Here is a 26,803-nt window from a genome sequence, read left to right as displayed (position 1 = left end):
TTAACAAAGTGCAGATTCACAGACAGGCGCATCGTTCAACGCATGATGCAGTCCGCTATTGAAGTCGTATAAAACACGATTGTTCAAGCGCAAATTAAGGTTTACTAGGAACCAGTTGTTGATAACAATTTTCTGATGAATTATGATATTTGAAGACAATTTTTTCACTAAGCTGTCGGGCAGAATTTAATGATTTTTGCATAAATTCCCTTAATAATGTACTTGGAAGAAAAAGCTTTAGTTCTTGTCAGGCCACAGTAAGTAGGTAAGTTCTTCCTTACACCAAAACTAATAATGTATCATTATCCACTAATTGTCTGGATCTTTCTCATTTCTCAATCTGAAAAGATCAAAACTTAAAATAACGTATCAAAATTCGTCATATACATCGTATTGTTTGAAAGATAAGACCACAAAAATATATACATCATTCATTTTATTGCAAACTATGTTCATGCATTGCGATGGGTAATGTTGTTTATAACCTCTATGTGCACAGAACTTCACACAGGTTTTTATCCATCTTGCCTATAAGTATTGTAAGAAATACTGACTACTTCTTAGAGAGATAACTAGAACTGCCATGCATTGGCACTGGACGCCCTTGGATGATTGATTGATTGACTTCTTATCCTGATCGCATAAGTAAGATCTTCCTTATTCTTACCCGAGGGTAGGTCACAGTCCTTATGTTTACTCTGGAACATAATTGTTTTGCAACATTCTCATAGAATTATATTCCTGTCCACAAGACTGGAAAAACCACAGATTCGACTCTTCTGCTTACAATGTACATCATGTATATACATTATAGTTTGTTAAATTTCTAACTCTATTATTCTATATACTAATGCTTTTTTCCATGATTTATTAGCATATACAATGCCAGAACATCCTTATTTCAAAACTGTTCATTTCAGCTTTAAGTTTTTTTTTCTTGTGTTGTATCTGTTTCAGCTGAAACTGTCTGGTCTGGCAGTGAGTTTGTCTTCCCATGATCATCAGAAATGGTATCTTCCTCTTCCTGTTCCATGCCCTGAGCATTGTGGGATGCGGGGTCTCTCACCAGGATGTGAACCTGTTTCCCGTCTGCGATATCCTGCACGAAAGACGGGTCGACCGCGAGGAGGTGTCCGTCTTCCGTCTGGATGACTTGTAAGTCGCCTTGTGACTCCTCTGCACCTGCATCTGAGGCCTCAGTCTCAACGCTCTCGATGTGACCGGTGTCTTGCCCATCTTGAAGATGTACAACGTGAACTCTTTCCCCCTCCTCCTCTCCCATGAAACGTGACGTTGCCGCGCTGTTGCCAGGGTAACCAACAGTACCGGAAGCTTCCACCTGAACGTATGTGTACTGCTGTTCACTGGTGCTGGGTCCAGCCACCTCTTCTCCTGTGTTGCCACCTTCTACACTCGAGGAGACAGTTTCAGTGCTAGAGTCGGCTTCTTTAAATACTTTCTTGGAATGCTGCGCGGACAGGTGTCGGATCATGTTGCCTCTAAAGTTGGACGAGTACCCACAGTGGTTACAGTGGTACAGCATGACGTTCATGTGCTGCGTATTGACGTGCCGAACCAAATTGCTCTGCACCGAAGTCGCGTAGCTGCACTCCTTACACATGAACGGCTTCTCGTTAGTATGAGTCCGTTTGTGTCGGACCAAATTGCTCTGTACGGCTGTGGCGTAGTTACAGATGTCACACTTGAAGGGTTTGACCCCCGTGTGCTTTCTCATGTGCCTGCTGAAGTTGGCGAGAAGAGCCGTGGAGTATGCACAATGCGGGCACTGATAAATACTCGGCGGATGGCTTTCCCTTATATGGATGGCAAGATCACTCTCCACCCTTGCCACGTAGTGACAGAACATACACGGGTATCTGTCTCCTACGTTGTGGATCTTCATATGTTTTCCCAGTGTGGTCTTCTGAGAGGTAGAAAAGTTGCAGATCTCACAGGTAAACTGTCCGCTGCCAGTGTGGCACTTGCTGTGCCTCCGAAGCGTGCTCTTGTCTTTCGCGGCGTAGTTACAATAACTACATTTGAACGGGCGTTCACCAGAATGCTTGCGAATGTGCATGTTGATGGCCTTGCGTGCTTTGGTCGTGTACCCACATTCCCCGCACTGGTACATCAGCTGGTGGTAGACGCTCCGTTTCACCATACCGTGTTTACGCTGCATGTGCTTGCGCCAACTGCGGTTCCACTTGGACTTGAAGGCGCACCCCCCACACCCGTAGCTGTGGTCTTGATCTTTGATGTGACCTTCCATTTCGGAACGAATAGTACTTCTGTAAGATACAAGTATGGACAATGTACACCCATTAGTATAGACAATTTCTTAAGCAACTCAATAGAAAAAAGCAATCTAATTTCTCAGTTCTTGGAGTGTGACAAGCTATGCTGTCTTTTTTCAATTTCAACAATTCAGTTGAAAGGATTGTTCCCTTTTTGCTTGTTTCATAGAATGAAATAAAATAAAATAATGAATGAATAAAAACAAACTTTTCAGTATGTAGCACTCTTAACATACAATATCATCTTGCCCTGCTGCCTAACCCACAAATTTGGTGTGAAACCCATCAGGTAGAAATCCAAGACGTACTTGAAGTCACAGTCTGCACAGTGAAACTGAACTGGCGGGGGGACCTCCATGTTTGTGGGCGTGTCCTGGTCAGGGGTCACCTCAGCCTCACTCTGGGACATGGGTTCACACTGAAGATCAGTAGTCCCACATTCGGCATCTTCCACAGATTCAGGGCTTTCTACGGTCTCGATTTCTTCACCATCTGTTGAAAACAGGTAAACAATGGAAATGTATTTCAATGGCCCATAAAATGTGAAAATATTTTAGAGTGCTAAAAAGTCGAAAACCAATGAACACTCCTACCTCTGGCACTCAACACACCGCTTTGCTTTAGACATAAGGCCGTAGTACACAGTATTTATCCACGACCCCCAGAGTCTGTGACGTAGCGGTAGAAATATAGTGCGCCCTAAATCTTAAACCATATGTAAGCACTTTAACATGACAGCCAGCATGACAATAGTATTTCTAAGATGAACCGAGACGAGGGGGGATACAAGCTTTTGGGATTGCGTTCTCACCGCAAAAGCGCCACCTACATCGGCTACTTAAAGTGGCGAGAAGCAGTACTCCAGTCAGAAGCTCTGAAGAAGGTGTCTGACAGACACCGAAACGTCAGCTGGTGAGATTCCTGGTTGTGAAAAAAGAAACTCCAAATATCCTATGTTCTACCAACCTGATGAAATTATTTTCGGAAGCATTTCTAAGAGTTATGAAGTCCAAAATTTCCTGGGGTACCCTCAAGAACCCTTCCATCTTCAGCACTCGACACTGAACTTCCCTCTAGATATAACTCCACTAGTAGTAGTTGCTTTCACACTTCATTGTTAATAATACATACCTGCGTCTTCTTGAAAGTGTATTATTGTGTACAGGTACAGATCAGTTTCCTCTGTCTCTGGGTGTGTCTCTTGGCGTGTCTCCTTATGTGTCTCCCTCTCAACACCTTCAGACTCCCAGGAAACCTCATGAGTAGATAGAAGTTCTTCTTCATTTCTAATCTCTTTCCCACCCTCCATGTTCCTTAGGGAAATCCTAGGACAGAGTGAAATTCTTATATGTTATAATTTGTTTTGATAGCATAACAGTTGATCAATGTTATCCACAGAACTGTACGTGCCACGAAATAAACTTACTTATACTCCCTATGATAAATAATGTTAGCGTTACAACATTACCTTTAAAGGGACGTATTGTAACCGGAACATAAAACAAAATTCACTGTTTCTGGTTATTTTTCTACATCATAAGTTGAATCTACCATATTACACTGCACAGCGATATTCATCGCGTATGAATGCGACTTTGTAGTGTCGTGTGAACGTATAACAAATTACATACGCTGTGATACGCAATCACCACCGCCGCTTTACTTGTCCCCCATTTTGTCCAACATTCCAACAAACCACAGAACACCTGATCGAACGTACAAATTTCTGAAGTTTGTTCGCTTGTGGTGATTTTCCTGTGACGCTCAATCTTTGGTCGATTCGGGTAACTCTTAGCGCACTACGGCTGGCTTATTTGCATATTATAAAATGGGGGCCGAGAAATGATATGCAAATAAGCTAGATTTCATGCATTTTGCGTTTTCATCGTTTATTAATGATGGAAATGTGACAAAATGACGGAAATATGATGGAAATAAGTTACAAATAACTTACATATGTGAATCTGAATGTAGATTTTTCAAATTCTGAATGTTTGTAGATTTTGCCCACCAAATTCTACAATACGTCCCTTTAAACATGTCAGTTATTCTGTTACATCTCACATAAACTACTTTGCAGCCACTGCAGGCCGAAAACCTTCATCTTATTGTCAGAATCAACATCTACTTAAGTCATCATATTATATATTCACTATATATTCATCTGAAGTTCAGCCAGTAGGTACCATCTGAGCATTGGGGCTGTTGCAGTTCCGTTAGTCTTTAAATTATAGTCTTCCCTTTAACGTTAACGCGTTATAATCAAACGTGCTCGAATCGAGGCACGTCCCCGAATCATGTTCGTCAGTTCAGCGCAGTAACCCTGCTCAGTAAAATTTAAAGTTTGTGGATCATACTCTTGTATACGATAAAAATGAATATCTCCTTGCTCCAAACGCGTCTATCATTAATTTATTTCACGTTCGCAAATCATAATTAGTTCTCATTGCCGCCCCCCCCCCCACTATGATTTATCACATACAGTTACGATATAACACATCCCCTGACGAAATGCTTAGACTATCGACCTAGAAAATTCAGCAGATTTGTGCCTAACCCTTAGCACGGTAAAACATGCAAAGCCATACAGTCTTACCAGGTTTCGGCGGAATAAAATCACGGAAAGCGCGAGCGCTCTCCTGCAAATTATTATGTATGATGTCTTGCCTGTCCGTCTTTAGGTCAAAGGTGAAAACAAACGCAACGACGACGTGGATGTGATGTTGACATTCATTCTTTTCGCAGATTTACTAACTGCCATTAGTGGAACAAATTAAGTTTATCATATGCTAATCGTGCTACACACATTTCGATATAGAGGTTTGTCCAAACAAAGCCTGCTTCTCTACTAATTTGTCTTTTTTAACGTTTTTCTGCCATCACAAAAAGATCTACAGCGTCCTCTACCGATTAATAGATGCAAAACAGCATGCGAGGCAAGGCAGTAGTACAGGTATTTGCTACATCGAGGGGGTGTTGTAATATTACATATGTGAAAAGGGAGGTACGATGTATTTACATGTTTGCGTAGCAAAACCTTTGTTGAATCCGTTGGCATGTGTGGTGGCCGCCATCTTGATATTGTGACGTCGCAGGGTAGTCATCCATATACCATTTCATTGGGAGGGGTGTTTTTTGGGGTCTCTAGCGTTCTCTCTATTCTAGTTTTAGCAAATCGGCACACAACTATCACACATTCAGCTCAAATAAAGAAAAAATTAATACCAATTCATATTTATAAAAAGACCCCGTAATCGCTAAATTAACATAGCAAACCTGAAGTATATGTAGCACAAATACTTAACTCTAGTGGTAATTGTATTCGGTCGGTGTGTTTTTTGTTTGTCTGTTTGCTTATGTTAGTGTGTGCATAAACAGGACAACTTGTACAGAATTAGTGAGAAATTCTAATTATGAATAAAAAAAACGTTGTAGTTATGTTATCTTCCTACGTATACATACAAGAACATTCCGAGTGAATAAACAAATGTCAAATGATTTTCCCAGGCATTGGTGGGTCTCTCAACAACGACAAATACGCAGCCTTAAGCTCGCGGCTTGTCATTAATTCAGCACCCAAACAACATCAGTACTCTTATAACTGAAAAATGACCTTCTCGAGGCGTGTTTTCTGCTTTGACTCCAGCTAGCTTCAGGGCATTGGTATTTTCGTCAATGTGTGGGGTGAACAGCTGGCCGCAGTGAGCCAAAAGCTCACAGTATTGGGAAAACTGGTCCTTGCTTTTGAATCGTTTGGCCAACGTCATTGCTTTTGACAAGCATTGGCTTGTGGGTACGGGTGTAGGTCAAGCTCCAGCTTGCAGTCGAACGTTACACGCACACAAAGTATGTGGCGGGTTTTCTACCAGTCTTCTCGAAGATGGATCCAACTATGTCTTGGTCTGGTGTTGTTGTTTTATCTGGTCATAACGCTACGAATCGGTAAGAGAATTATCATGAAAGTTTCTCCAATCGACATAAGGTAAGTGCAAAATGTTTTTTAATGAATAAACAGCAAACAAAATACAGGTTGATCCTAGATTTTATTTCTTAACGCAGTTAGCAGATATTTTGCAAACTGAATATATAACAATGTATCCCATGGTTTTGTTAATTAATGGCATAATTGGTCATGATGTATGTAAAAACTCTGATCATGCAAATTAGGACGTCAGCTACAGAGTTAACAATAACATTCCTTCGTCCTAAATGATGTAATCTTCGTAACAACTGTAATGCACACACACACACACACACACACACACACACACACACACACACACACACACACACACACACACACACACACACACACACACACAGGGTCGATGCTGCTGCCATGAGGAACACGGCCGAACTGAGACCCAAGAATCAGTCTGAGACCGCCGAGAACAGGTTTTGGGGTGACCTTGGAGGCAACCCGCTCGAGATGCTGATTCCGCCAGTATTGACTTGGCCGGATGTTGCCGATATGCCGTTTACTAAGGACCCACGTCACAGAATTTCAGTAAGTAACATCATACCACGAGATTTATCCAGGCCTGTCGATCAGAAACAGATTTTGGTGTCAGGTCGCCCTCTGTGTCCTCTGTAGTCTCTGATATGCCAGATGGATTGTCTTCTGACTTCTTCAGCGTCTCTGGCTATGTGGTGGACTACATAGCCAGAGCCATGCAAATGGAGCCTGGTGCTAAATGAATCACCAGGGTCCATTTGCTAAGTATAATATTCCATGCGTCAAACCTTTCATTTATAACTCACTCAAACGGACTCTTTACTTTACTAATACCTTAGTCATAGGGTCAGGACAGCATGACATAAATGAATAAAGATATAGCTATATATTCATTGTTCATTGAACCACCTTTTTGCTTCAAAAGAACGGATTGAAGAATTCTGTATTACATGTACATGTGATTTGTAACATTGCTCCAGTTTTTCGAACAAACATTGATTCGTATCACATCAACTGTTGTAACTTTGGATAAAATGAAGTTACCTTTCAACTTGTAATGTAACTTCATTTCATCAAGAGGGAATCTTTAACTTTTCTATTTGAATGGAAAAAAAAACGCACTCGCATGCACGAGCGAAGAGTAACAAAGTCAGGTAGCCAACCTTAATCTATATATCGAATTGTGCAGTACAAACGTTTGCCATGCAGCTGTTGTCACTATTATGTTACAGTTTCCATGCCTCTGGCATATGGAAAACGAAACAATTCTATGCGTACAGTTCATAGGTCATAGGTTTTGACACATATAAGTGCCAAGTTGAAGATTTGAAGACTTGCGTTGACAGTTACATCTACACCCCCCCCCCCTCCTCTAGGAATGCCCCTCAAGTCTCCGTCAGAAGGCGAACACATCAGCCTGGTTCAGGAGCCGGTTTGTAGAGGACGTTAAGCTGTTCATGGACCTGGACGATATTGATCCTGCGTATTGGATAGAACACATGACGTACTATGAACTTCCGTTCGGCTACCGGCAGGAAAACAAAACAGGTAACATTAAACAAAAGATTTGCTTGCAGGGTTTGAACAAGAGTTCAGAGACCTCGTATCTCCATGAACAATTCTGTTTATATAATTATGCAAATGACTTACACATTTACATAATATATGCTTGGTCATAAACACCTTTATCTAACTTACACATGTTGCAATATTTATAGTCCTATAATTTTAAAAGTATAATATTCCAATTATATTAATTGTGGCGTTTTTTGCATTAATTATGCAAATTAGGAATCTATGTACATAATTGGTATCTGTTGATGCTCCACTTGCCATAAAGTACATATGTTACATGTATTTGAGTCTTATAATGGAAAACACTGGAAATATAGATTTTCCTCATTAGTTATGCAAATTAAGTCATTATGAGCATAATTTGCACTTCATTGTGTACATCTCTGTGTAAGCAACCTGTATACTAAATATCATGGAAATCCGTCGTTCCTTTACACGTTTTTCTGCATAACTGCACTGGGCACATTATACCTTCACCACTCTTCAGCAACATCAAAGTGTGAATCAAAGTGAAAACTCTAATTTGCGGAGGCACCATTTCAATTCTCTAATTAGTATTTTACCGTTACGTTGGTAACGATTAGTGCAGCAAACGAAATCACACAATCAAACAGCGCAGGGCTCGTACATAGAAGGTGCAGGCAGACTTCAGATATACCTGCACAGCTCCAATATTTTACCTGTACTAACTAACGTCAAAAGTAAAGCACAAAAAACTTACCACGGTATTGCTTACTATGAAAAGTTTTTTTTTTCCTTTTTGATTAATTTCACAAGCAACATTCACGATGTGTTTGTGCTTTTCCCAACGTAGTTGTTGACCTGATGGTCAGAACACTGAAGAATCCAGACATCTTCGGCCCGAGTGTGACCGAGGATCCCCGAAGGCAGTGCACACGATGTGCAGTGGTCGGCTCGGGTGGGGTAATGAAGGGTTCGAAGAGGGGGGCAGAGATAGATGCACACGACTATGTCTTCAGGTAGGAATTGAATATACCGCGACCTTGTCAAGTGCTGATTTTCAGACATTACTTCTTTATTTTCCAGTTTACCATGATAACAATGTTCTATGTTCTCAGGGTAAACCGAGCACACATTCAGCAGAAGTTTGCGGAAGATGTTGGGCAGAAAATCTCCTTCTACAGCTTCTACCCCGAGTCGCACCACCGACAGGACCCAAATTTAGCTGCATCTGTAAGTTTACCGACACTCTGAGAAGCCGACTGAATGAAATTTGACTATTTTGCAGCATAGGATCAAATTACAATGAATGCTGGCAAGTATGTTATGTATTTTTCAATTCGGTGTGATTTGGAACAATATTACATTTATTTCCTCATACGTTTGCCTCTTTCATCATAATATTACAACTGATGATCTGATCTAATTCTGATCTAGTAATAGTTTTCTCTTCTGTGGTCTGTAATTTTTCTGTAATGTATAACGTGTAGTGCACGATACCAACAGTAGCTGTATTATTTGCTCCATGTGTATTGTATCCTCGCAATCCAAATGAAGCTTACAATAGATGAATAATTTTCTATCGCCAGTTCTGTTCCACTGTATGCTCTTGACATACATACAGACCCACCCCGCACCTGGCGTGACATAATCTTCTCGGCGAAGATAATAACCATTATGCCCTACTTTTATAGGACTCTCTGCAACTCTACATCCCGTTTAAGAGTTTTGATATAGACTATATGGCAGCCTGGCTGACCGAACGGCGGATCGTGACGATAGTGCAGACATGCCCCGGGAAAAAGATCACATGCAAGTAAGGATAAAACGTCGTATCTATGGACGAACACGCCCAACAGAGAATTGCACGTATATATGAATGTCAGTGGTATCTGTCGTGCACAACATGAAAATTCATTTGAATAAGAAAAGAGATATAAACGTGTGACTCGAGTTTGCTCTAAAACCTCAATATAACTTCTCATATTTTCAAGGTATAATGTTCCGCTGAATCCCAACGTCAACGAGACCACTGTAAAGGTGTTCCATCCCGATTTCATTCGGTATGCCCACTCACGATACCTCAATACGTCACGGGCATCTCGGCCAACCACAGGCTTCCTTACAGTCATCCTGGCCCTTCAACTTTGCGACCATGTCAGCGTGTATGGCTTTGGGTATGACGCAAGGTGAGTAAAGCTAAGGCTACCAAGACGTTATCGGGAATAAGGAGGAATGTGTAGAGGAATAGGGATCTGTTCCCTATCTGACATGGCATAAACGGCCTGTCAAAGACTTAATGTTCCGGTAGTTCCAAATCTTCAGAGATTCAATGTGAATGTACTGAGAAACTTACAAAGCCATCGGGAATAAGGCATCCCAGCAGGTCCGATATGCTCGGTTCATTACCTCCCATAGCGGCCCTGCCCTTTCCAGCCTGTGAACTCGCTTCTGGCGACGTTATTGACAGTTGCTCATGAATAACTAATGACCTAGCCTTATTTGGCACAAACAGCCGTTATTTTTGCTCTGAACTCAAAGTAGCGATGTAAGACGTAACCTGATTGGTTGATAGCATCCCAGCGTCCTTTGCGCTTTTGCTCTAGATGAGCTTAAGCCAACCCTCTGATTGGCTTAAAGCTGTTTTGATGGTGACGTCGCCAGAAGCGAGTTCACAGGCTGGAAAGGGCAGGGTCGCTATGGGAGGTAATGAACCGCTGGGAGGATGGAATAAGGAGAAATGTGAAGAGCTAGAGGCATACCAATAGGTACCAGTTCTCCGTCGGAATTGACACTTTAAAGAATTGATTTTGTCAGATAGTTCGAAATCTTCAGAGATTCAATCAGATTGCAGTGTGGTACTGAAAAATTACGATCATTGCAATCCGTTGATGAAGGTTAGACATCCAAATAGTAAGATACGCCAAAAATAGTTACTCAAGCAACTGGATCATTGCAATCTTATGACCTCTATTTTATCCATTGCAGGTTTCCATTATACTACTTTGATGAGCACAAGTCTGTTAAGGAAACGATCATTAAGAGGTCATATCACAACCACATGGATGAGCAGAACACGTGGAAGACCTTACATGAGGAGGGGATCATATACTGGTACAACGGGCAGAATGAGACACTGGATCGAGACTCCTTCAGTTGATAGGGCATATGCACCTTTGTGCACCTAAAATGGCACCTTTCAGCACTCGGAATTATATACCTTATTCTACACTGTGGGGGCACCTAGATATTTGTGTAGGTTTATACACATAAAGGTACTCATTTACACTAGTACACAGCATATTCTTGACGCAACAGGTTTGCTAAGATTCTTGACTTTATGTTCTTTACAATTGATTATATCCGTGCCATCTTTGTGAAAATTATACCCCATAGTACAATATTAATGGGACAGGATTCGTATTGAAGCTATCTTAATGTGATTATCATCATAGCTTGTCGCAATGTATCTCAGTCCAGCTCAGCGCAACTTCATTATGTGATTATGACACCAAAATACAACATTATCTGATTATATTCAACAATGACAATATTATTCAATGGATATATACAATCATCACAAACAAGCATTTATAATGATAGTGCTTGACAAATTCAAGTTTTTTTCTAAACATGATCTGCTTCTCCAGTATTTCGTATTTCTAAACATTTTTCTGCCTTCTCAAAATACTACAGTGCTCTCTACCGATTATTGGAAGAAAAACATGGAGACAATGCCTGGTATTTACCATCGCAGGGGTATTGTTTGGATAGGATCATTGTACGTTTGTACGCTATATAACGATTCTTTACAAAGTTTGTCCTCTTTACCCAAGGGGTTTTGATTGTGAGTCATAAAACTGTAAAATAACATCTTCATCATACACATAAAATATATTTTTTCTGAGTCAACTCTACTAAGGAATTAGATGTGCTTTAGACTTTGTACGGGAAGTTGTCGGCCTTTCAATGGCAAAAAGTCCTTCCGACTTGTCAAACAAATTCAGGATCTAAGATTCTAAACAACATTGGTATTGGTATAACTGAGGCAAAAAAAACGAAATCATCGACGCCTTGACTACAGCTAACTAGCCCCAGAGCATTGATATGTACGTGAACAAATGGAGGAAACAGCTGGCGCAAGCCAAAAGAGTACAGTATTGGAAAAAAAGTGTGTTTTGAATGGTATTCACCGAGGCGAGGGGCTCTTGAAAAACGTAAGCTTGGCTTTCGTATGTACGTTCTTCCAGCCCGTAGTCGAACGTTTCACGCACACAAAGTATGTGGCGGATTTTGTACCAGTCTTCTCGAAGATGGATCCAACTATGTGTTGTCCTCGCGTTGTTGCTCTATCTTGTCATGACGCTACGAATAGGCAAGAGCATTATCATGGCGGTTTCACCCATTGACATAAGGTAAGTAAAAAGCAGTACAAAATAGCACATATATCCAATTGTTCATATAGTATATGGTTGATCCTGGATTTTGTTTCTAGGATTAGGCTTTCTTTTGCAAAATGAACATGTAACCATGTATCTCATGGTTTGCTTATGGCATATTTGGTCATTATAAAGCCAGAGGCTTAAGATCATGCAGATTAGGACGTCAGTTTCAGAGTCAACAAAACAAAACAAAGTGTTATTCCTTCATCCTGAATAATGTACTACGTAACCTGTAATGATGGTAGTGATAGTTGTAGTTTTAGATGTTCATATCGCATGTATGATTACTATTAATTAACTCTTAACACACACACGCGCGCACTGTACACGCACATACAATTACAGGGTCGATGCTGCTGCCATGAGGAACACGGCCGAACTGAGACCCAAGAATCAGTCTGAGAACGCCGAGAATCAGTTTTGGGGGGACCATGGGGGCGACTCGCTCGAGATGCTGATTCCGCCAGTATTGAGTTGGCCGGAAGTCGCCGACATGCCGTTTACCAAGGAGCCACGTCGCAGAATTTCAGTAAGAGATTGTAACATCATACCACATGTTCACCCCGACGAATCGATCGCATTGAAACTCAGATTCAAATCAGCCATGACCCGACAAATTGCTTTCTAAGTTGCGTTAACGACTAAATCTGACCAAACAAACTCGCCAGTGAGATGCTGGAAGGTGTTAGCTTTCAAAAAATGTTTGCAGATTGACATTTTTGGCACTTTGGAAGTGATAGAACGTATCCGCGATTTAACGTTTGAAAAAATATAGTTTTTACTACTTTTCTTTAAACGTTAAATCGCGGATACGTTCTATCACTTCCAAAGTGCCAAAATCGTCAATCTGAAAACATATTTTAACCAGCATCGCACTGGCGAGTTTGTTTTGCCAGATTTAGTCACTAAAGCAAACTGGGAGGCAATTTGTCGGGTCATGGCTGATTCGAATCTGAGTTTCAATGCGATCGATTGGTCGGGGTGATGTTTTATCCTGGTCTGTTGATCTGAAGCCATGTCAGCGATTGATTCTAGTGTCAGGGCGCCCTCTGTGTGTCCCCCAGTAGTCTCTGTATACATGATAGACAGCTTGTCTGTTTTCCACAGTGCCTATGTCCACATGGTGGACTAAAGAGGGCATACGTTCTACATGGCTCATCAGGGTTCATTGATCTATTACCATGCGTCATGATATGAAGATTTCTGTCAAACCTTTCATTTATATCTCACTAAAACGGATCCCCCAGACCCGTTACTTTACTAATACATGTACCTTAATCACAAAGGCATGATAAAATGGTATAATCAGAACAACGGAGAGAAGAATTTTGTATTATATGCGTTTTGCAATGTACATTGCTCTAGTTCTTAGGAACAAACATTGATTGGCATAAAAGCAACTCAAGTAAGGTAAGGTAAGATTTCTCTCAGGGAAATCTGTAACTTTTCTATTTGTAAAAAAAGACACTTGCATGTACGAATGGGTCGTTAATATAGGTTGCCAACCTTAATCTATATCGAAGTGTGCACTACCAAAGTTTGCCATGCAGCTGTTGTCATCACTACATTACAGCTGTCATATCTCCGGCATATGGAAAACAATTCAGGGCGTACAGTTCTCACCCTCCTAAAAGCAGGACCCCTATCACTCGATTCGTTGGCTCGCTCGCGTAGGGGCCCTGCTCTTTAGCCCCGGTAGACACGGTTCTGGGGCCGTCGCCACCAAAACAGCTTCAGCCTATCAGAGGGTTTGCTAAACCTCATCTAGAGCAAAAGCGCAAAGGACGCTGGGAAGCTATCAACCAATCTAGTTACGTCTCACATTGTTACTTCAGGTTCAGAACAAATTAACCGCCAAATTGTGCCAAATAAGGATAGCTCATTAATTATTCATGAGCAACTGTTAGTAACGTCGCCAGAACGGTGTCTACCGGGCTAAAGAGCAGGGCCCCTTCGCGAGCGAGCCAACCAATCGAGCGATAGGGGTCCTGACAGTTCTCGATTCGTAGCTTATGACTGAGATGGAAGTGCCAAAATTTGAAGTCTTACGTTGACAGGTACATCTCGACTACCTTCACCTCTCCCCCCTCCAGGAATGCCCCTCAAGTCTCCGTCAGAAGGCGAACACATCAGCCTGGTTCAGGAGCCGGTTTGTAGAGGACGTTAAGCTGTTCATGGACCTGGACGATATTGATCCTGCGTATTGGATAGAACACATGACGTACTATGAACTTCCGTTCGGCTACCGGCAGGAAAACAAAACAGGTAACATTTTCCCAACATCTGCTTGCAGGGTTTGAAATATACGTTTATCTATATGCCTGCACTGTACAAATTATGCCTGCACCACTCTTTAGAAAAGCATGAATCATAGTTGAAACTGTAACTTGTAAAGGCAACATTTCAATCTAGTATTTTACCCTTGGTAACGATTAGTGCAGCAAACGAAAATACACAATTACCCAGCACAGGACTCGTGCATAGTAGGTGCAGGCAGACTTCAGAAATACCTGAAAAGATCCACTTTACCACTTTACCTGCACTAAGTTTTCTTGGTCTTTTTGTTAACACAGACGCTACAATCACGATATCGATGGCTTTGTGTTTCCAATGCAGCTGTTGACCTGATGGTCAGAACACTGAAGAATCCAGACATCTTCGGCCCGAGTGTGACCGAGGATCCCCGAAAGCAGTGCGTACGATGTGCAGTGGTCGGCTCGGGTGGGGTAATGAAGGGTTCGAAGAGGGGGACAGAGATAGATGCACACGACTATGTCTTCAGGTAGGAATGAAATATCCCCCGACCTTGGCAAGCGTTACCTACCTGGTACTATTTCGTTATTTCAAACGTTTCCGTATTGACAAAATTTTGTGTCCCCAGGGTAAACCGTGCACACATTCAGGAGAAGTTTGCGGAAGATGTAGGACAGAAAATCTCCTTCTACAGCTTCTACCCCGAGTCGCACCACCGACAGGACCCAAACTTAGCTGTATCTGTAAGTTAACCCACTCTGAGAAACCGACTGTTGCATAGAATCAAACCACGATCGATACTGAAAAAGTATGTTACAAATATATCCAGTCGGTGTCCCATTGGATAAATATATAATCTGTATTCCCTCATACGTTTGCCGAGAAGCATACGCCTCTCTTATCATTATTTTGCAAATTATGTTTTAAGTTGAACAATTCTAATCTTGCAATAGTCATTACTTCTGCGTTCTGTAATGTATATTGTGTAGTAGACCTATACCAGCAGTCGCTGTATGTGCTCCATGTGCATCATATCCTTCTTTAGCCATCTAAATGAAGTAAAATAATAGAAATGAATGAAATGATAGAGAAATAACCTTTATGCCCACGTTATCCCACTTTCCCCCTACTTTTATAGGACTCTCTGCAACTCTACCTCCCGTTTAAGAGTTTTGATATAGACTACATGGCAGCCTGGCTGACCGAACGGCGGATCGTAACGCTAGTGACGAAATCTTCACGGTAAGAGACCATCTTTAGGTAAATATAAAACGTTATATCTATGGAAAACACGCCCCAAAGGAGAATGTTACGTTAAACTATGGAATACTGAACGGTAGTGGTATCTATCTTGCACGGAATGGTAATTCATTTGGATAAGAAAACTAGACATTAATCTGTGACATGAGTTTGCTCTAAAAGCTCAATACTAGCTTCTTACTAATAATACTGCAACTTCTCATATTTTCAAGGCATAATTTTCCGCTGAATCCCAACGTCAACGAGACCACTGTTAAGGTGCTCCATCCCGATTTCATTCGGTATGCGTTCTCACGCTACCTCAATACGTCACGTGCATCTCGGCCAACCACAGGCTTCCTTACAGTCATCCTTGCCCTTCAACTTTGCGACCATGTCAGCGTGTACGGCTTTGGGTATGACGCAAGGTGAGTTACTAAAGTAGTATATGGGTACCACGAAGTTTTCGGGAATGAGTAGGAATGTGTAAAGGAATAGGCATCGGTCCCCTATCTGATGGCTATCTGACTTGGCATAGATGTCCTGTCAAAGACGTGTCAGATACTTCAGAATCAGAGATTCAATAAGAATGCACCGAGAATCTTGATATCATAATAATCTTATCACGTCTGTTTCATCCATAACAGGTTTCCACTATACTACTTTGATGACCCCAGGCACTGGACCATGGAAGATATGAAGACGTCCGCTCACAACCACATGGATGAGCAGAACACGTGGAAGACCTTACATGAGGAGGGGATCATATACTGGTACAACGGGCAGAATGAGACGCTGGATCCAGACTCCTTCACTTGATAGGGCATATGTGGTGCATCATGCACTTTTGTGCATCTAAAATGGCACCTTTCAGCACTCGAAATTATATACCTTATTTTAAACTGTGGGAGCACCTAGATATTTGTGTAGGTTTACACACGTAAAGGTACTTATTTACACTGGTACACAGCATATTCTTAACATAACAGGTTTGCTGAGATTCTTGACCTTGTGTTCTTTACAATTAATTATATCCGTGCCATCTTTGTGGAAATTATACCCAATAGTATAATGGGGACAAGATTCGTATTGAAGCTATCTTAAAGTGCTTATGACATCAAAATGCAACATTATCTGATTATATTCAACGACGATGATATTATTGAATGGATATATACATTTGCACCAAATAAACACCCTGTGCAATATCATCACAAAGAAGCATTTATAATGATTGTGCTTGACAAATTACAAGTTTTGTCTAAACATGATCTGCTTCTGCTTTCGTATTTTTGAATATTTTTCTGCCATCTTAAAAAGAGTACAGTGCTCTCTACCGATTGTTAGAAGAAAAACATGGATCCAATACCTGGGATTTAGCTTCGCAGGGGTATTGTTTGGATAAGATCATCGTACGTTTGTATGCTATATAACGATATTCTTTACAAAGTTGGTCCTCATAATCGGTATACCCACGGGGTTTTGATTGTAATAAAATTGTAAAATAACATCTTCATCATACACATAAAAAGATATATTTTCTTAGTCAACTCTTCTAAGGAATTAGATGTGCTTTAGACTCGATCTGCACGTTCAGTCAGGTCGGGAATTTGTAGGCCTTTCAACGGCAAAAAATCCTTCCGACTTGTCAAACAAATTCAGTATCTAAGATTCTAAACAACATTAAGGTATTGTTATAACTGAGGCCAAAACGAAATCATCGACACCTTGGCTACAGCTAACTTATCCCCAGAGCCTTGGTATGTACGTGCACATATGGAGGAAACAGCTGGCGCAAGCCAAATGAGTACAGTATTGGGAAAACAAAAAAATGTGTGTTTTGAATGGTATTCACCGAGGCGCTTTTGAAAAGATCACAGTATTGGGAAAATTGGCCCTTACATGTACAGTTGTATTGTATTGTCTTAAATCCACGATATTGGCTGTCGTATTTTCGTTCTTCCAGCCCGTAGTCGAACGTTTCCCGCACACAAAGTATGTGGCGGATTTTATACCAGTCTTCTCGAAGATGGATCCAACTATGTGTTGTCCTCGCGTTGTTGCTCTATCTGGTCATAACGCTACGAATCGGTAAGAGCATTATTATGGCGGTTTCACCCATTGGCATAAGGTAAGTAAAATTCAGTACCAAATAGCACATACTGTATATCTAATTGTTCATATAGTATATGGTTGATCCTGGATTTTGTTTCTAAGTTTTGGCTTTCTTTTGTAAAATGAACATGTAATCATGTATCTCGTGGTTTTGCTAATGGCATATATGGTCATTATAAAGCCAAAGGTTAAAGATCATACAGATTAGGACGTCAATTACAGAGTCAACAAAACAAAGTGTCATTCCTTCATCCTGAATATATAATGTACTACGTAACCTGTAATGTTGGTACTGATATTTGTAGTTTTAGATGTTCATATCGCATGTATGATTACTATTGATTAACTCTTAATTAACACACACACGCACTGTAAACGCACATACAATTACAGGGTCGATGCTGCTGCCATGAGGAACACGGTCGAACTGAGCCCCAAGAATCAGTCTGAGACCGCCGAGGATCAGTTTTGGGGGGACCATGGGGGCGACTCGCTCGAGATGCTGATTCCGCCAGTATTGACTTGGCCGGAAGTCGCCGACATGGCGTTTACCAAGGAGCCACGTCACAGAATTTCAGTAAGTGATTGTAACATCCGTGACCACATGTTCACCCCGACGAATCGATCGCATTGAAACTCAGATTCAAATCAGCCATGACCCGACAAGTTTCTTTCTAAGTTGCGTGAACGACTAAATCTAACAAAGCAAACTCGCCAGTGAGATGCCGGAAGGTGTCAGCTTTCAAAATATGTTTTCAGATTGACAATTTTGGCACTTTGGAAGTGATAGAACGTATCCGCGATGGAACGTTTAAAAACAAATAGTTTCTACTACTTTTCTTTAAACATTAAATCGCGGATAGAAGTGTGCAGTACAAAAGTTTGCCATGCAGCTGTTGTCACCACTACATCACTTACAGCTGTCATATCCCCGGCATATGGAAAACAATTCTTCATCGATTATCGATTCGTAGTTTATGACTGAGATGGAAGTGCCAAAATTTGAAGTCTTGCGTTGACAGTTACATCTTGACCCCCCCCCCCTCATCAACACCCCCCTTCATCTACACCCCCCTCTAGGAATGCCCCTCAAGTCTCCGTCAGAAGGCGAACACATCAGCCTGGTTCAGGAGCCGGTTTGTAGAGGACGTTAAGCTGTTCATGGACCTGGACGATATTGATCCTGCGTATTGGATAGAACACATGACGTACTATGAACTTCCGTTCGGCTACCGGCAGGAAAACAAAACAGGTAACATTTCCCCAAACATCTGCTTGCAGGCTTTGAAATATACGTTTATCTAAATGCTATTCACCGGACAAATTATGCCTGCACCACTCTTTAGAAAAGCATGAATCAAAGTTGAAACTGTAACTTGTAAAGGCAACATTTCAATCTAGTATTTTACCCTTGGTAACGATTAGCGCAGCAAACGAAAATACACAATTACCCAGCACAGGGCTCGTGCATAGTAGGTGCAGGCAGACTTCAGAAATATCTGAAAAGATCCAGTTTACCTGCACTAAGTTTTGTTGGTCTTTTTTTTTTTAACACAGACGCTACAATCATGATGTCTTTGTGTTTCCAATGCAGCTGTTGACCTGATGGTCAGAACACTGAAGAATCCAGACATCTTCGGCCCGAGTGTGACCGAGGATCCCCGAAGGCAGTGCGTACGATGTGCAGTGGTCGGCTCGGGTGGGGTAATGAAGGGCTCGAAGAGGGGAACAGAGATAGATGCCCACGACTATGTCTTCAGGTAGGAATGAAATATCCCCCGACCTTGGCAAGCGTTACCTTCCTGGTACTATTTCGTTATTTCAAACGTTTCCGTACTGACAAAAAATTTTCTGTCCCCAGGGTCAACCGAGCACACATTCAGAACTTTGCGGAAGATGTTGGGCGGAAAATCTCCTTCTACAGCTTCTACCCCGAGTCGCACAATCGAGATCCAGATTTAGCTGTATCTGTAAGTTTACCCGGTCCACTCTGAGAAACCGACTGTTGCATAGAATCAAACCACGATCGATACTGAAAAAGTATGTTACAAATATATCCAGTCGGTGTCCCATTGGATAAATATTATCTTTATTCCCTCATACGTTTGCCAAGAAGCATACTCTTCCCCTTATTTTGCAAATTATGTTTTAACTTGAATTCTAATTTTGTAATATGTATCGCTTCTGTGTTCTGTATTCCTTTTCTGAGATGTACATGTACATCTGTAATGTGTAGTGCACGATACCAGCAGTCGCTCAATCTGTATTGTATCCTTGCAATGCAAATGAAGTAGAATAGAAAGGAATGAAATGATAGAAAAAACTAGAGTTCCACGAACACATTATCTTCGCCAAATAATCAAGGCTTACTATGGAGAGTGATAATTATTTACATGCTTATCACCCCCTGTAAATTTGATCATGCACCATACCATTTGGAAGTTATGATGGGGCAAATGAGTCCAGTCTAGAAAGGGTTGAAAATCATTTGGTGGTACGGGACTAGTATATGTGTCTAGTGTGCTGATATACGTTATAACTGGTCATGAAAAAATATGAGTATGTTGATATTATATGGGCCACAAAGGTTCGATATTGCAGTGTCGTAAGTTGAAAGTGATGATGAAATGGCACAGTCAATATATATGAATAGAATAAGTCTTTATTCCATATCGTATACATCTTGAATGACATAGTACATGTGACTTTTCCGCACCTAGCAGTGGTGCAGTTTTGGTGCAGTGTACTCTCCAAGCAGAGGAGTGGGTCTGGCTGGTTTTTGACGTGTTTAGGTGTTTTTGTCAGGCTTTCTATATTGTCCTCTTTTAGTTATGTCGCCAACCGTGTTGAACAAAAAATGCCTGAACTGAACACGTTAAAAATCAGCTGGACCCACACCTCTGCTTGGAGAAAAGTGGGTGCCTCATCTGTTTATTTATTTGACCTACATGTACGTTTATGCAAGGCCATCTGTTTACATGACCTAACACTGTCCCATAATGAAATGCAGTGGGTTAACAAACTTTCCTTACTAATTATGCAAATAACCTCCTGATTTGCATAATTAGTCAATGATTATGTAAAGTGCCAACTAAGCTCTCTACTAACCAAACATCACGACGATCTGTCGACCCCTTCTCAAGTTATTCATTTCCGAATGTAAAAACAAAAACACCCCCTGCAGTTCTAAACAAGCCGCTAGGGGGGCCCAAATTTACAGGACTTACTTTCTGTGGCATGAACTATCTACCACACAAAAATCATGACCATAGCACTTTCAGAAAATATGCCCCAAAACTTTGAAGCTCCGATCCGCTGCAGCACCCGCTTTCTGTAAACCCTACGCATCCATTAAATATCATACAGATCCATCAACAGCTTCTCGAGTTATGCTGGCGACATACAAATACACATCCAGACAAAGCCCGCTGCAGTACCGACGGAAAATGCCAGGGGAACCATTTTTAAACTTGACCTCCGTTTTCACAACATCTATACACCTGCAAAAAATCATGAAGATCCATTAACGTTTCCGTCACTTTTTTTGCCTAATCTTCTCCGAGTACAAGTACTCGGCGAAGATAATAACCTTCATTCCTACGTTATTTTGGTACTATTATAGGACTCTCTGCAACTCTACATCCCGTTTAAGAGTTTTGATATAGACTACATGGAAGCCTGGCTGGCCGAACGGCGGATCGTAACGCTAGTGACGAAATCTTCACGGTAAGAGACCATCTTTAGGTAAATATAAAACGTTATATGTATGGAAAACACGCCCCAAAGGAGAATGTTATGTTAAACTATGGAATACTGAACGGTAGTGGTATCTATCGTGCACGGAATGGTAATTCATTTGGATAAGAAAAAAAGACATTAATCTGTGACTTGAGTTTGCTCTAAAAGCTCAATATTAGCTTCTTACTTCCTTTGCAACTTCTCATATTTTCAAGGCATAATTTTCCGCTGAATCCCAACGTCAACGAGACCACTGTTAAGGTGCTCCATCCCGATTTCATTCGGTATGCGTTCTCAAGATACCTCAATACGTCACGAGCATTTCGGCCAACCACAGGCTTCCTTACAGTCATCCTTGCCCTTCAACTTTGCGACCATGTCAGCGTGTACGGCTTTGGGTATGACGCAAGGTGAGTTACTAAAGTAGTCGATGGGTAGCCTCTACCAGTCTCCGCGGGTCGCTGAGAAAATAGTAGAAATTGGCCAAATAGGGTAAATAGTATGAAGGGAGTCGGCTACGGAGAGAGGGTCCAATAGGCAACCCTAGACTGCGGATGGGAATGTTATCCTCCATGGCCAAAGTCCCCCGGCAAGTGCTCTCTCTATTTCCGACGCGGTTAGTCTGGTAGAGACTAGTCTATGGGTACCACGAAGTTTTCGAGAATGAGTAGAAGAATAGGGATTGGTCCCCTCTCTGACTTGGCATAGATGTCCTGTCAAAGACTTGTCAGGTACCTCAGAATCAGAGATTCAATAAGAATGCACCGAGAATCTTAAAATCATTATAATCTCATCACGTCTGTTTCATCCATAACAGGTTTCCACTATACTACTTTGATGACCCCAGGCACTGGACCATTGAAGATATGAAGAAGTCCTATCACAACCACATGAATGAGCAGAACACGTGGAAGACCTTACATGAGGAGGGGATCATATACTGGTACAACGGGCAGAATGAGACACTGGACATCTTCACCTGACAGGGCTAGATATACTTGGTACACATTTACTTTAGTGAACCTTATTGTATACTGTAGGCTCACCTAGATATTTGTGTACTATTATGTACCTAGAGGTGGCCAAAGGTCACGATTACAGTCATGCGCAAAAGGTCCATTTTAATGAAATCGCCTTGTATATGCTTGTTAAAAGTAGCTGTAGGAGGCCTCTTTGTTGGATATGTTGGTGTTTTTGAGCTGGAATTGACAGGTAAGGGTTGTAGCCATGTTTGAAGTGTCCGGTACACTTTGAAATAGGTGTAGTTTGGATGTGATCAGGTCTTGTGAAGGGGGGTCAAAGGTCATCTCGCCATGTTTTGATAGAATTTCACCAGTTTGCGCCGGTGGAAAATCGGCGAAACTCATTAGATTGACACTTTAGAGGTCAGACTACGCTGCCAATGTGAGTTTTCCATGATCTAAACTTCAGGTAGGTGACTTTTAACAGCCTTTTTCTTATATGTTGACCACTGAAAGTCTAGGGGCCCGTGAATGGTGAACTTCAGCCAGGTACTAATGTACACTAGTATACAGCTTATTCTCGACATCTATTTGCGGAAAAAATTGACAAAACCTTTGTTGTTTGATGTGTTGAATATTTTGAAGTTTGTGATGACGTTGCAGCACAATTTTCTGTGCACCTAAATTTTAGGTTTAGTGCATTTACATGTATTTCCAAAAATGAACGCCAAGCCCTGCTGCATATACAGAGGTGTTGGAATACTTATAGTGGTTTGCTGATAGTCTTGCCCTTGCCATCTTTTGTGTAAAAACAAAGTACCTTTGGGATAATATCTGTATTGCAGCTATCCTAATGTATGACTGAATAATCATTGTGCTTACACCTTTATTCCTACATCACCTTGGTTCCTACATGGAAAATGCAACTTGGCCCAGTCTGCTTTTTTATTGAGGTAATGTAGACAGAGGCGGCATACATGTAAGGGTCAATGTTGAGTCAACATGCAGATATGCTTCACCTGTCATATATGCTCACAAATATGGAATCTCGACATATACCAGTAAGGTGATCTCTCAGCTTAGTTCTCGAGAATGATAAACTGCAAGGCAATAAGCCTACATTACAATAAAATGCAGGGTGTCCCTGTGGTGTAGTGGTCTGCGCCTTTGTCACTTACCACACCTAGTTCAAATTACTTGGAACCAGAAGGCCCGAGTTCAACTCCCGGGTAGGACACCTCTGGACAAGAGGCACATTGATTCATACCAAAGACTTCATAAAAATGGTACATACTTATGAAACAGTATGGAAGTTAAACACACTCCACTGCCAGTGGACTAGCCCCCTGCTGCAGTGATTGCACCACAGTGTGGCCCAGGGCTATGAAATGGGGATGGGCACCGCCCTATACACCTTATGGTATGGGAGGATTTCAACTCTAACTAACAATAAAACACAGGCAACAGAGGTTTGTTTGTTGTGTTTATTTTGTCTACACGTTGTTGTCCTGTTTACTTGGCCTTGCCTGGTTTCTGTGACTGAGCCTGTGCCTTCAGCACTCTCACCACGATCTTCTGTTCCTCAATCAGGAAAGCACGAACAATCCTGCACAAAAAACAAATACATATTCATAGACGTTAGTTACTGATATAGGTTAACAACCATAATATTCTAGACCATTCTTCAATTTCTATACATGTATATGATTGATCATTGAGTCCCATACATACCAAAGCCTGAGATTAGTTACCAACGATGTTACTATATTAATGTAATAATTACGATGGTGAAATAGTTGTTTGTACTAGTGGAAAACAGCCTGTGGAATTTCCCTGGTACAATGAACTTGTATACAATAATGTGGATGTCATCTGTCTTTCCTGTCATCAACAGTGGAAGACAACTTTCACTAGGACTGCACCTTAAGTACCAGTTTACAAGGCTGTCTCTAGCTTGGACATTTTTGTAGGTGCCACTCATTGTTGGGGGTGCAAGGGACACAGGCCACAATGTATTTGTTTATCTATCTATCACAGGCTTTGCATGGCATTAACCATGATAAATGGTTGGGCATTGCGAAGGAAAATGCAAAATTCTATTCAACGGGACTTTTGGGAACCCATGCTGTTCATTTTGTTGTCAAATCTGTCATTTTGAGGTTACAAAAATATATTTTCATGTCAGGAAGTTGAGATTTTTGGACGAAGGGATGGGTGCTAGAGACAGGCCTGACCAGACTTTTATCTAGTTCCTATTGGTCTGTACAACAAATTGTTGCTGACCTTTCCCGGACACACTTGGAGCAGCGTGAGCCACCGTACGCCCTGGTGACATGCTTCAGCCTGCGGGACATGGACATCAGCTTCTTGGGTCTTGGTGCCTTCACCTACAGTAAAATCATTTTCAAGATGTCACATAACGCAACTGAAACCCAGCTATCAATGAACTGTAGCAACTTATCTCTGCGGTTTACAATAAAATTATTTCTCAAGGACCAGTTTGTTGATCAAATATTTTTTGTTATCAACAATCAAAAACTGAGCTGAAACTTGAGGCAAATTTTGTCTTAATTCATACTACATGTGCTACTAGTAAAAGAGTAAAACAATTTTTTCGAAAATGTGATTGCCATGCTTTATCAAGTTTGATACTACAAGACAGTTATTCAAACCAACATACAACTGTCTTGTGTCCTTAAAATCTTTACATGTTTACCATTGTTTTATCTTTGTAGTCTAATGTAAATTCATGACACTACGAATATGTATTACTACTATACTACAGATTGCTCAACCATGAACACAGCGAAAATGCCTTTTCCCCTTGTATGGTGACACTAAGTCCCCACAAAAATAAATCATTTGATAGTAGTACTTACCCCAAACAGCTTGATCTTACAGTCCCCACATATTGGCACACTGCCCTTCTTCTTGGTGTACAGATACACCAGTTTTCCACCTGCCATGTAACAAGAGGGAGTGCATTTAAGGGTCAATTCTACAAACAGGTAAGGGACAGAACTAATGGCCATTAACACATGGTTCCAACTGTGCTTATGCAGTGTAATTAGCATTGTGAGTTGTATGTCAAAGTTGAAGGTCCATGAACAAAGTGACACACATCTGGGCATGTTATAAGCATGGTCTAGACAAGAACAACCCAAATTGCATCTGGCTACATATGCAGTTGGAACCTTGATTAGTATGATCGGGCTTGCACTATAGCGTATCTTCGGACGACAAAGGGTACAAAATGTGTACAGTAGGTTGAATGTTATCTGTGCTTTACAAGGTAACTCTTATTCTCTAGTTTTTGTGATATTTTTCTTCAAAGAACATCATTTTTGTGCTGATAACTTGTGACACTTTCCCCTACTGTATAATGAAAATTTGGACAACTTTGCAAAGCAATTATCTCGAAGGTTAATCATTACAGCGAGAACTAATCATGTTTGACATTTTTTTGTAAAATGCAGTTATCTAACAAAATGTAATAATGCAAAATAACCTACATAAATTTGTTTCAGCACGTTTCTGTCTGCAATTTTCAAACCTTTACTTGTAGGAAGGTTAACCGCCTTGTTTTTCTTCAGAATTTTCCACTAACATACAAATCTTAGCTTGGAGCTGTGTAACAACGTGCGTCAATAGTATTTTAAAGCTCCTTGGTTGTACAACTACGTATGAAATTGTAAAAGAGTTTTACCTGGAGTCTTAGAACTGCTCATGCCGCATCACAGGCGAGTGGGAGGGGGGCATAACGAAAAGGTGGGAAGTACAGCGTTAGGAGGAGAAAATAACCTCAAGAATCATGAAACAAATGCCTCAAATAAAGCGATGAATATCAGAAAATGCTTGTTCAACGGCAATGACAACTTACATGCGCCTTCTGTTGGATTTGGTGTTGTAGGACAGCCGCCTCCGGTAGGTTAGTCGCTGCACCATGGCTGCGCCAAATCTAGGCGTAAAATAACATCAATGTCACATAGACGTCCAAATTCAATACTAACCGACAGTTCAACATTTTATGCACGTATCATGTTGTGTTTATGAAATAAAAACACGGCAAACTGTCGGATTACGGTGGATTTTAAACGTCCGTTCAAATATGGATACTTTACCTTTCAGTGCAAAATGGCGAAAGGAGGAGCAAAGCATAGTGGGTAATTTCGCGAACTACTGAAAGGCTTCTAACGTAAGTATTTTAATGCCTGATAAAATTGCGATTTTTATCATATTTATTTGGACACGATGAGTATCCAAATTACA

General features: G+C 41.1%; 5 protein-coding genes across 6 annotated transcripts; 3 read left to right on the top strand and 2 right to left on the bottom strand.

Moving 5' to 3' along the window:
- Positions 1-423: 423 nt before the first annotated feature.
- On the bottom strand, positions 424-4,982 carry LOC136448497 (zinc finger protein 79-like). Its single transcript, XM_066448074.1, has 4 exons — positions 4,891-4,982; positions 3,426-3,619; positions 2,603-2,786; positions 424-2,288 (listed from the first exon to the last, which is right to left on the bottom strand). The coding sequence occupies exons 2-4, from the start codon at positions 3,601-3,603 to the stop codon at positions 923-925; spliced, it is 1,728 nt and encodes a 575-aa protein (XP_066304171.1). The 5' UTR covers positions 3,604-3,619; positions 4,891-4,982; the 3' UTR covers positions 424-922.
- A 1,651-nt stretch (positions 4,983-6,633) lies between these two features.
- Positions 6,634-9,605, top strand: LOC136448736 (alpha-N-acetylgalactosaminide alpha-2,6-sialyltransferase 1-like). Its single transcript, XM_066448382.1, has 5 exons — positions 6,634-6,801; positions 7,626-7,797; positions 8,639-8,804; positions 8,904-9,018; positions 9,480-9,605. Exons 1-5 carry the CDS (start codon positions 6,634-6,636, stop codon positions 9,603-9,605), a joined length of 747 nt encoding a protein of 248 aa, XP_066304479.1.
- Positions 9,606-13,853: 4,248 nt separating this feature from the next.
- On the top strand, positions 13,854-24,128 carry LOC136448442 (alpha-N-acetylgalactosaminide alpha-2,6-sialyltransferase 2-like). Of its 2 annotated transcripts, none has more exons than XM_066448002.1 (6): positions 13,854-14,492; positions 14,844-15,009; positions 15,109-15,223; positions 21,457-21,560; positions 21,788-21,982; positions 22,390-24,128. In XM_066448002.1, the coding sequence occupies exons 1-6, from the start codon at positions 14,402-14,404 to the stop codon at positions 22,553-22,555; spliced, it is 837 nt and encodes a 278-aa protein (XP_066304099.1). In that variant the 5' UTR covers positions 13,854-14,401; the 3' UTR covers positions 22,556-24,128. The 2 variants fall into 2 exon arrangements, with proteins under 2 accessions (XP_066304099.1, XP_066304098.1); XM_066448001.1 differs by lacking the exons at positions 21,457-21,560; positions 21,788-21,982; positions 22,390-24,128 and adding exons at positions 15,619-15,722; positions 15,953-16,147; positions 16,367-18,406.
- LOC136448629 (alpha-N-acetylgalactosaminide alpha-2,6-sialyltransferase 1-like) lies at positions 18,244-19,828 on the top strand. The gene is made up of 4 exons (XM_066448268.1): positions 18,244-18,411; positions 18,915-19,086; positions 19,429-19,594; positions 19,696-19,828. Exons 1-4 carry the CDS (start codon positions 18,244-18,246, stop codon positions 19,826-19,828), a joined length of 639 nt encoding a protein of 212 aa, XP_066304365.1.
- LOC136448443 (large ribosomal subunit protein eL34-like) lies at positions 24,005-26,683 on the bottom strand. Its single transcript, XM_066448003.1, has 6 exons — positions 26,656-26,683; positions 26,415-26,492; positions 26,241-26,254; positions 25,414-25,493; positions 24,818-24,921; positions 24,005-24,140 (listed from the first exon to the last, which is right to left on the bottom strand). Exons 2-6 carry the CDS (start codon positions 26,477-26,479, stop codon positions 24,047-24,049), a joined length of 357 nt encoding a protein of 118 aa, XP_066304100.1. The 5' UTR covers positions 26,480-26,492; positions 26,656-26,683; the 3' UTR covers positions 24,005-24,046.
- Between the last annotated feature and the right edge of the window lie 120 nt (positions 26,684-26,803).

This window comes from Branchiostoma lanceolatum, chromosome 14, assembly GCF_035083965.1.
Source record: "Branchiostoma lanceolatum isolate klBraLanc5 chromosome 14, klBraLanc5.hap2, whole genome shotgun sequence".
NCBI classification, from domain to species: Eukaryota; Metazoa; Chordata; class Leptocardii; order Amphioxiformes; family Branchiostomatidae; genus Branchiostoma; species Branchiostoma lanceolatum.
The sequence above is the reverse complement of the archived record's forward strand: the minus strand, read 5'-3'. Positions and strand labels throughout refer to the sequence as shown.

Bases quoted from the DNA above. Each gene is read 5' to 3' on its own strand.
- LOC136448629 (XM_066448268.1), top strand. From the start codon at position 18,244: ATGAGGAACACGGTCGAACTGAGCCCCAAGAATCAGTCTGAGACCGCC. The intron at 19,087-19,428 runs GTAACATTTCCC...TTTCCAATGCAG, and splicing joins CCGGCAGGAAAACAAAACAG to CTGTTGACCTGATGGTCAGA. The intron at 19,595-19,695 runs GTAGGAATGAAA...TTCTGTCCCCAG, and splicing joins GCCCACGACTATGTCTTCAG to GGTCAACCGAGCACACATTC.
- LOC136448442 (XM_066448001.1), top strand. From the start codon at position 14,402: ATGGACCTGGACGATATTGATCCTGCGTATTGGATAGAACACATGACG. The intron at 15,010-15,108 runs GTAGGAATGAAA...TTGTGTCCCCAG, and splicing joins GCACACGACTATGTCTTCAG to GGTAAACCGTGCACACATTC. The intron at 16,148-16,366 runs GTGAGTTACTAA...CATCCATAACAG, and splicing joins GGCTTTGGGTATGACGCAAG to GTTTCCACTATACTACTTTG.
- LOC136448443 (XM_066448003.1), bottom strand. From the start codon at position 26,479: ATGGTGCAGCGACTAACCTACCGGAGGCGGCTGTCCTACAACACCAAA. The intron at 24,922-25,413 runs GTAAGTACTACT...ATTTTACTGTAG, and splicing joins GTAAGATCAAGCTGTTTGGG to GTGAAGGCACCAAGACCCAA. The intron at 24,141-24,817 runs GTCAGCAACAAT...TTTTTTGTGCAG, and splicing joins TCCAAGTGTGTCCGGGAAAG to GATTGTTCGTGCTTTCCTGA.
- LOC136448497 (XM_066448074.1), bottom strand. From the start codon at position 3,603: ATGGAGGGTGGGAAAGAGATTAGAAATGAAGAAGAACTTCTATCTACT. The intron at 2,787-3,425 runs GTATGTATTATT...TGTTTTCAACAG, and splicing joins ACACTTTCAAGAAGACGCAG to ATGGTGAAGAAATCGAGACC. The intron at 2,289-2,602 runs GTACGTCTTGGA...TGTATCTTACAG, and splicing joins TGTGCAGACTGTGACTTCAA to AAGTACTATTCGTTCCGAAA.
- LOC136448736 (XM_066448382.1), top strand. From the start codon at position 6,634: ATGAGGAACACGGCCGAACTGAGACCCAAGAATCAGTCTGAGACCGCC. The intron at 8,805-8,903 runs GTAGGAATTGAA...CTATGTTCTCAG, and splicing joins GCACACGACTATGTCTTCAG to GGTAAACCGAGCACACATTC. The intron at 9,019-9,479 runs GTAAGTTTACCG...CTACTTTTATAG, and splicing joins ACCCAAATTTAGCTGCATCT to GACTCTCTGCAACTCTACAT.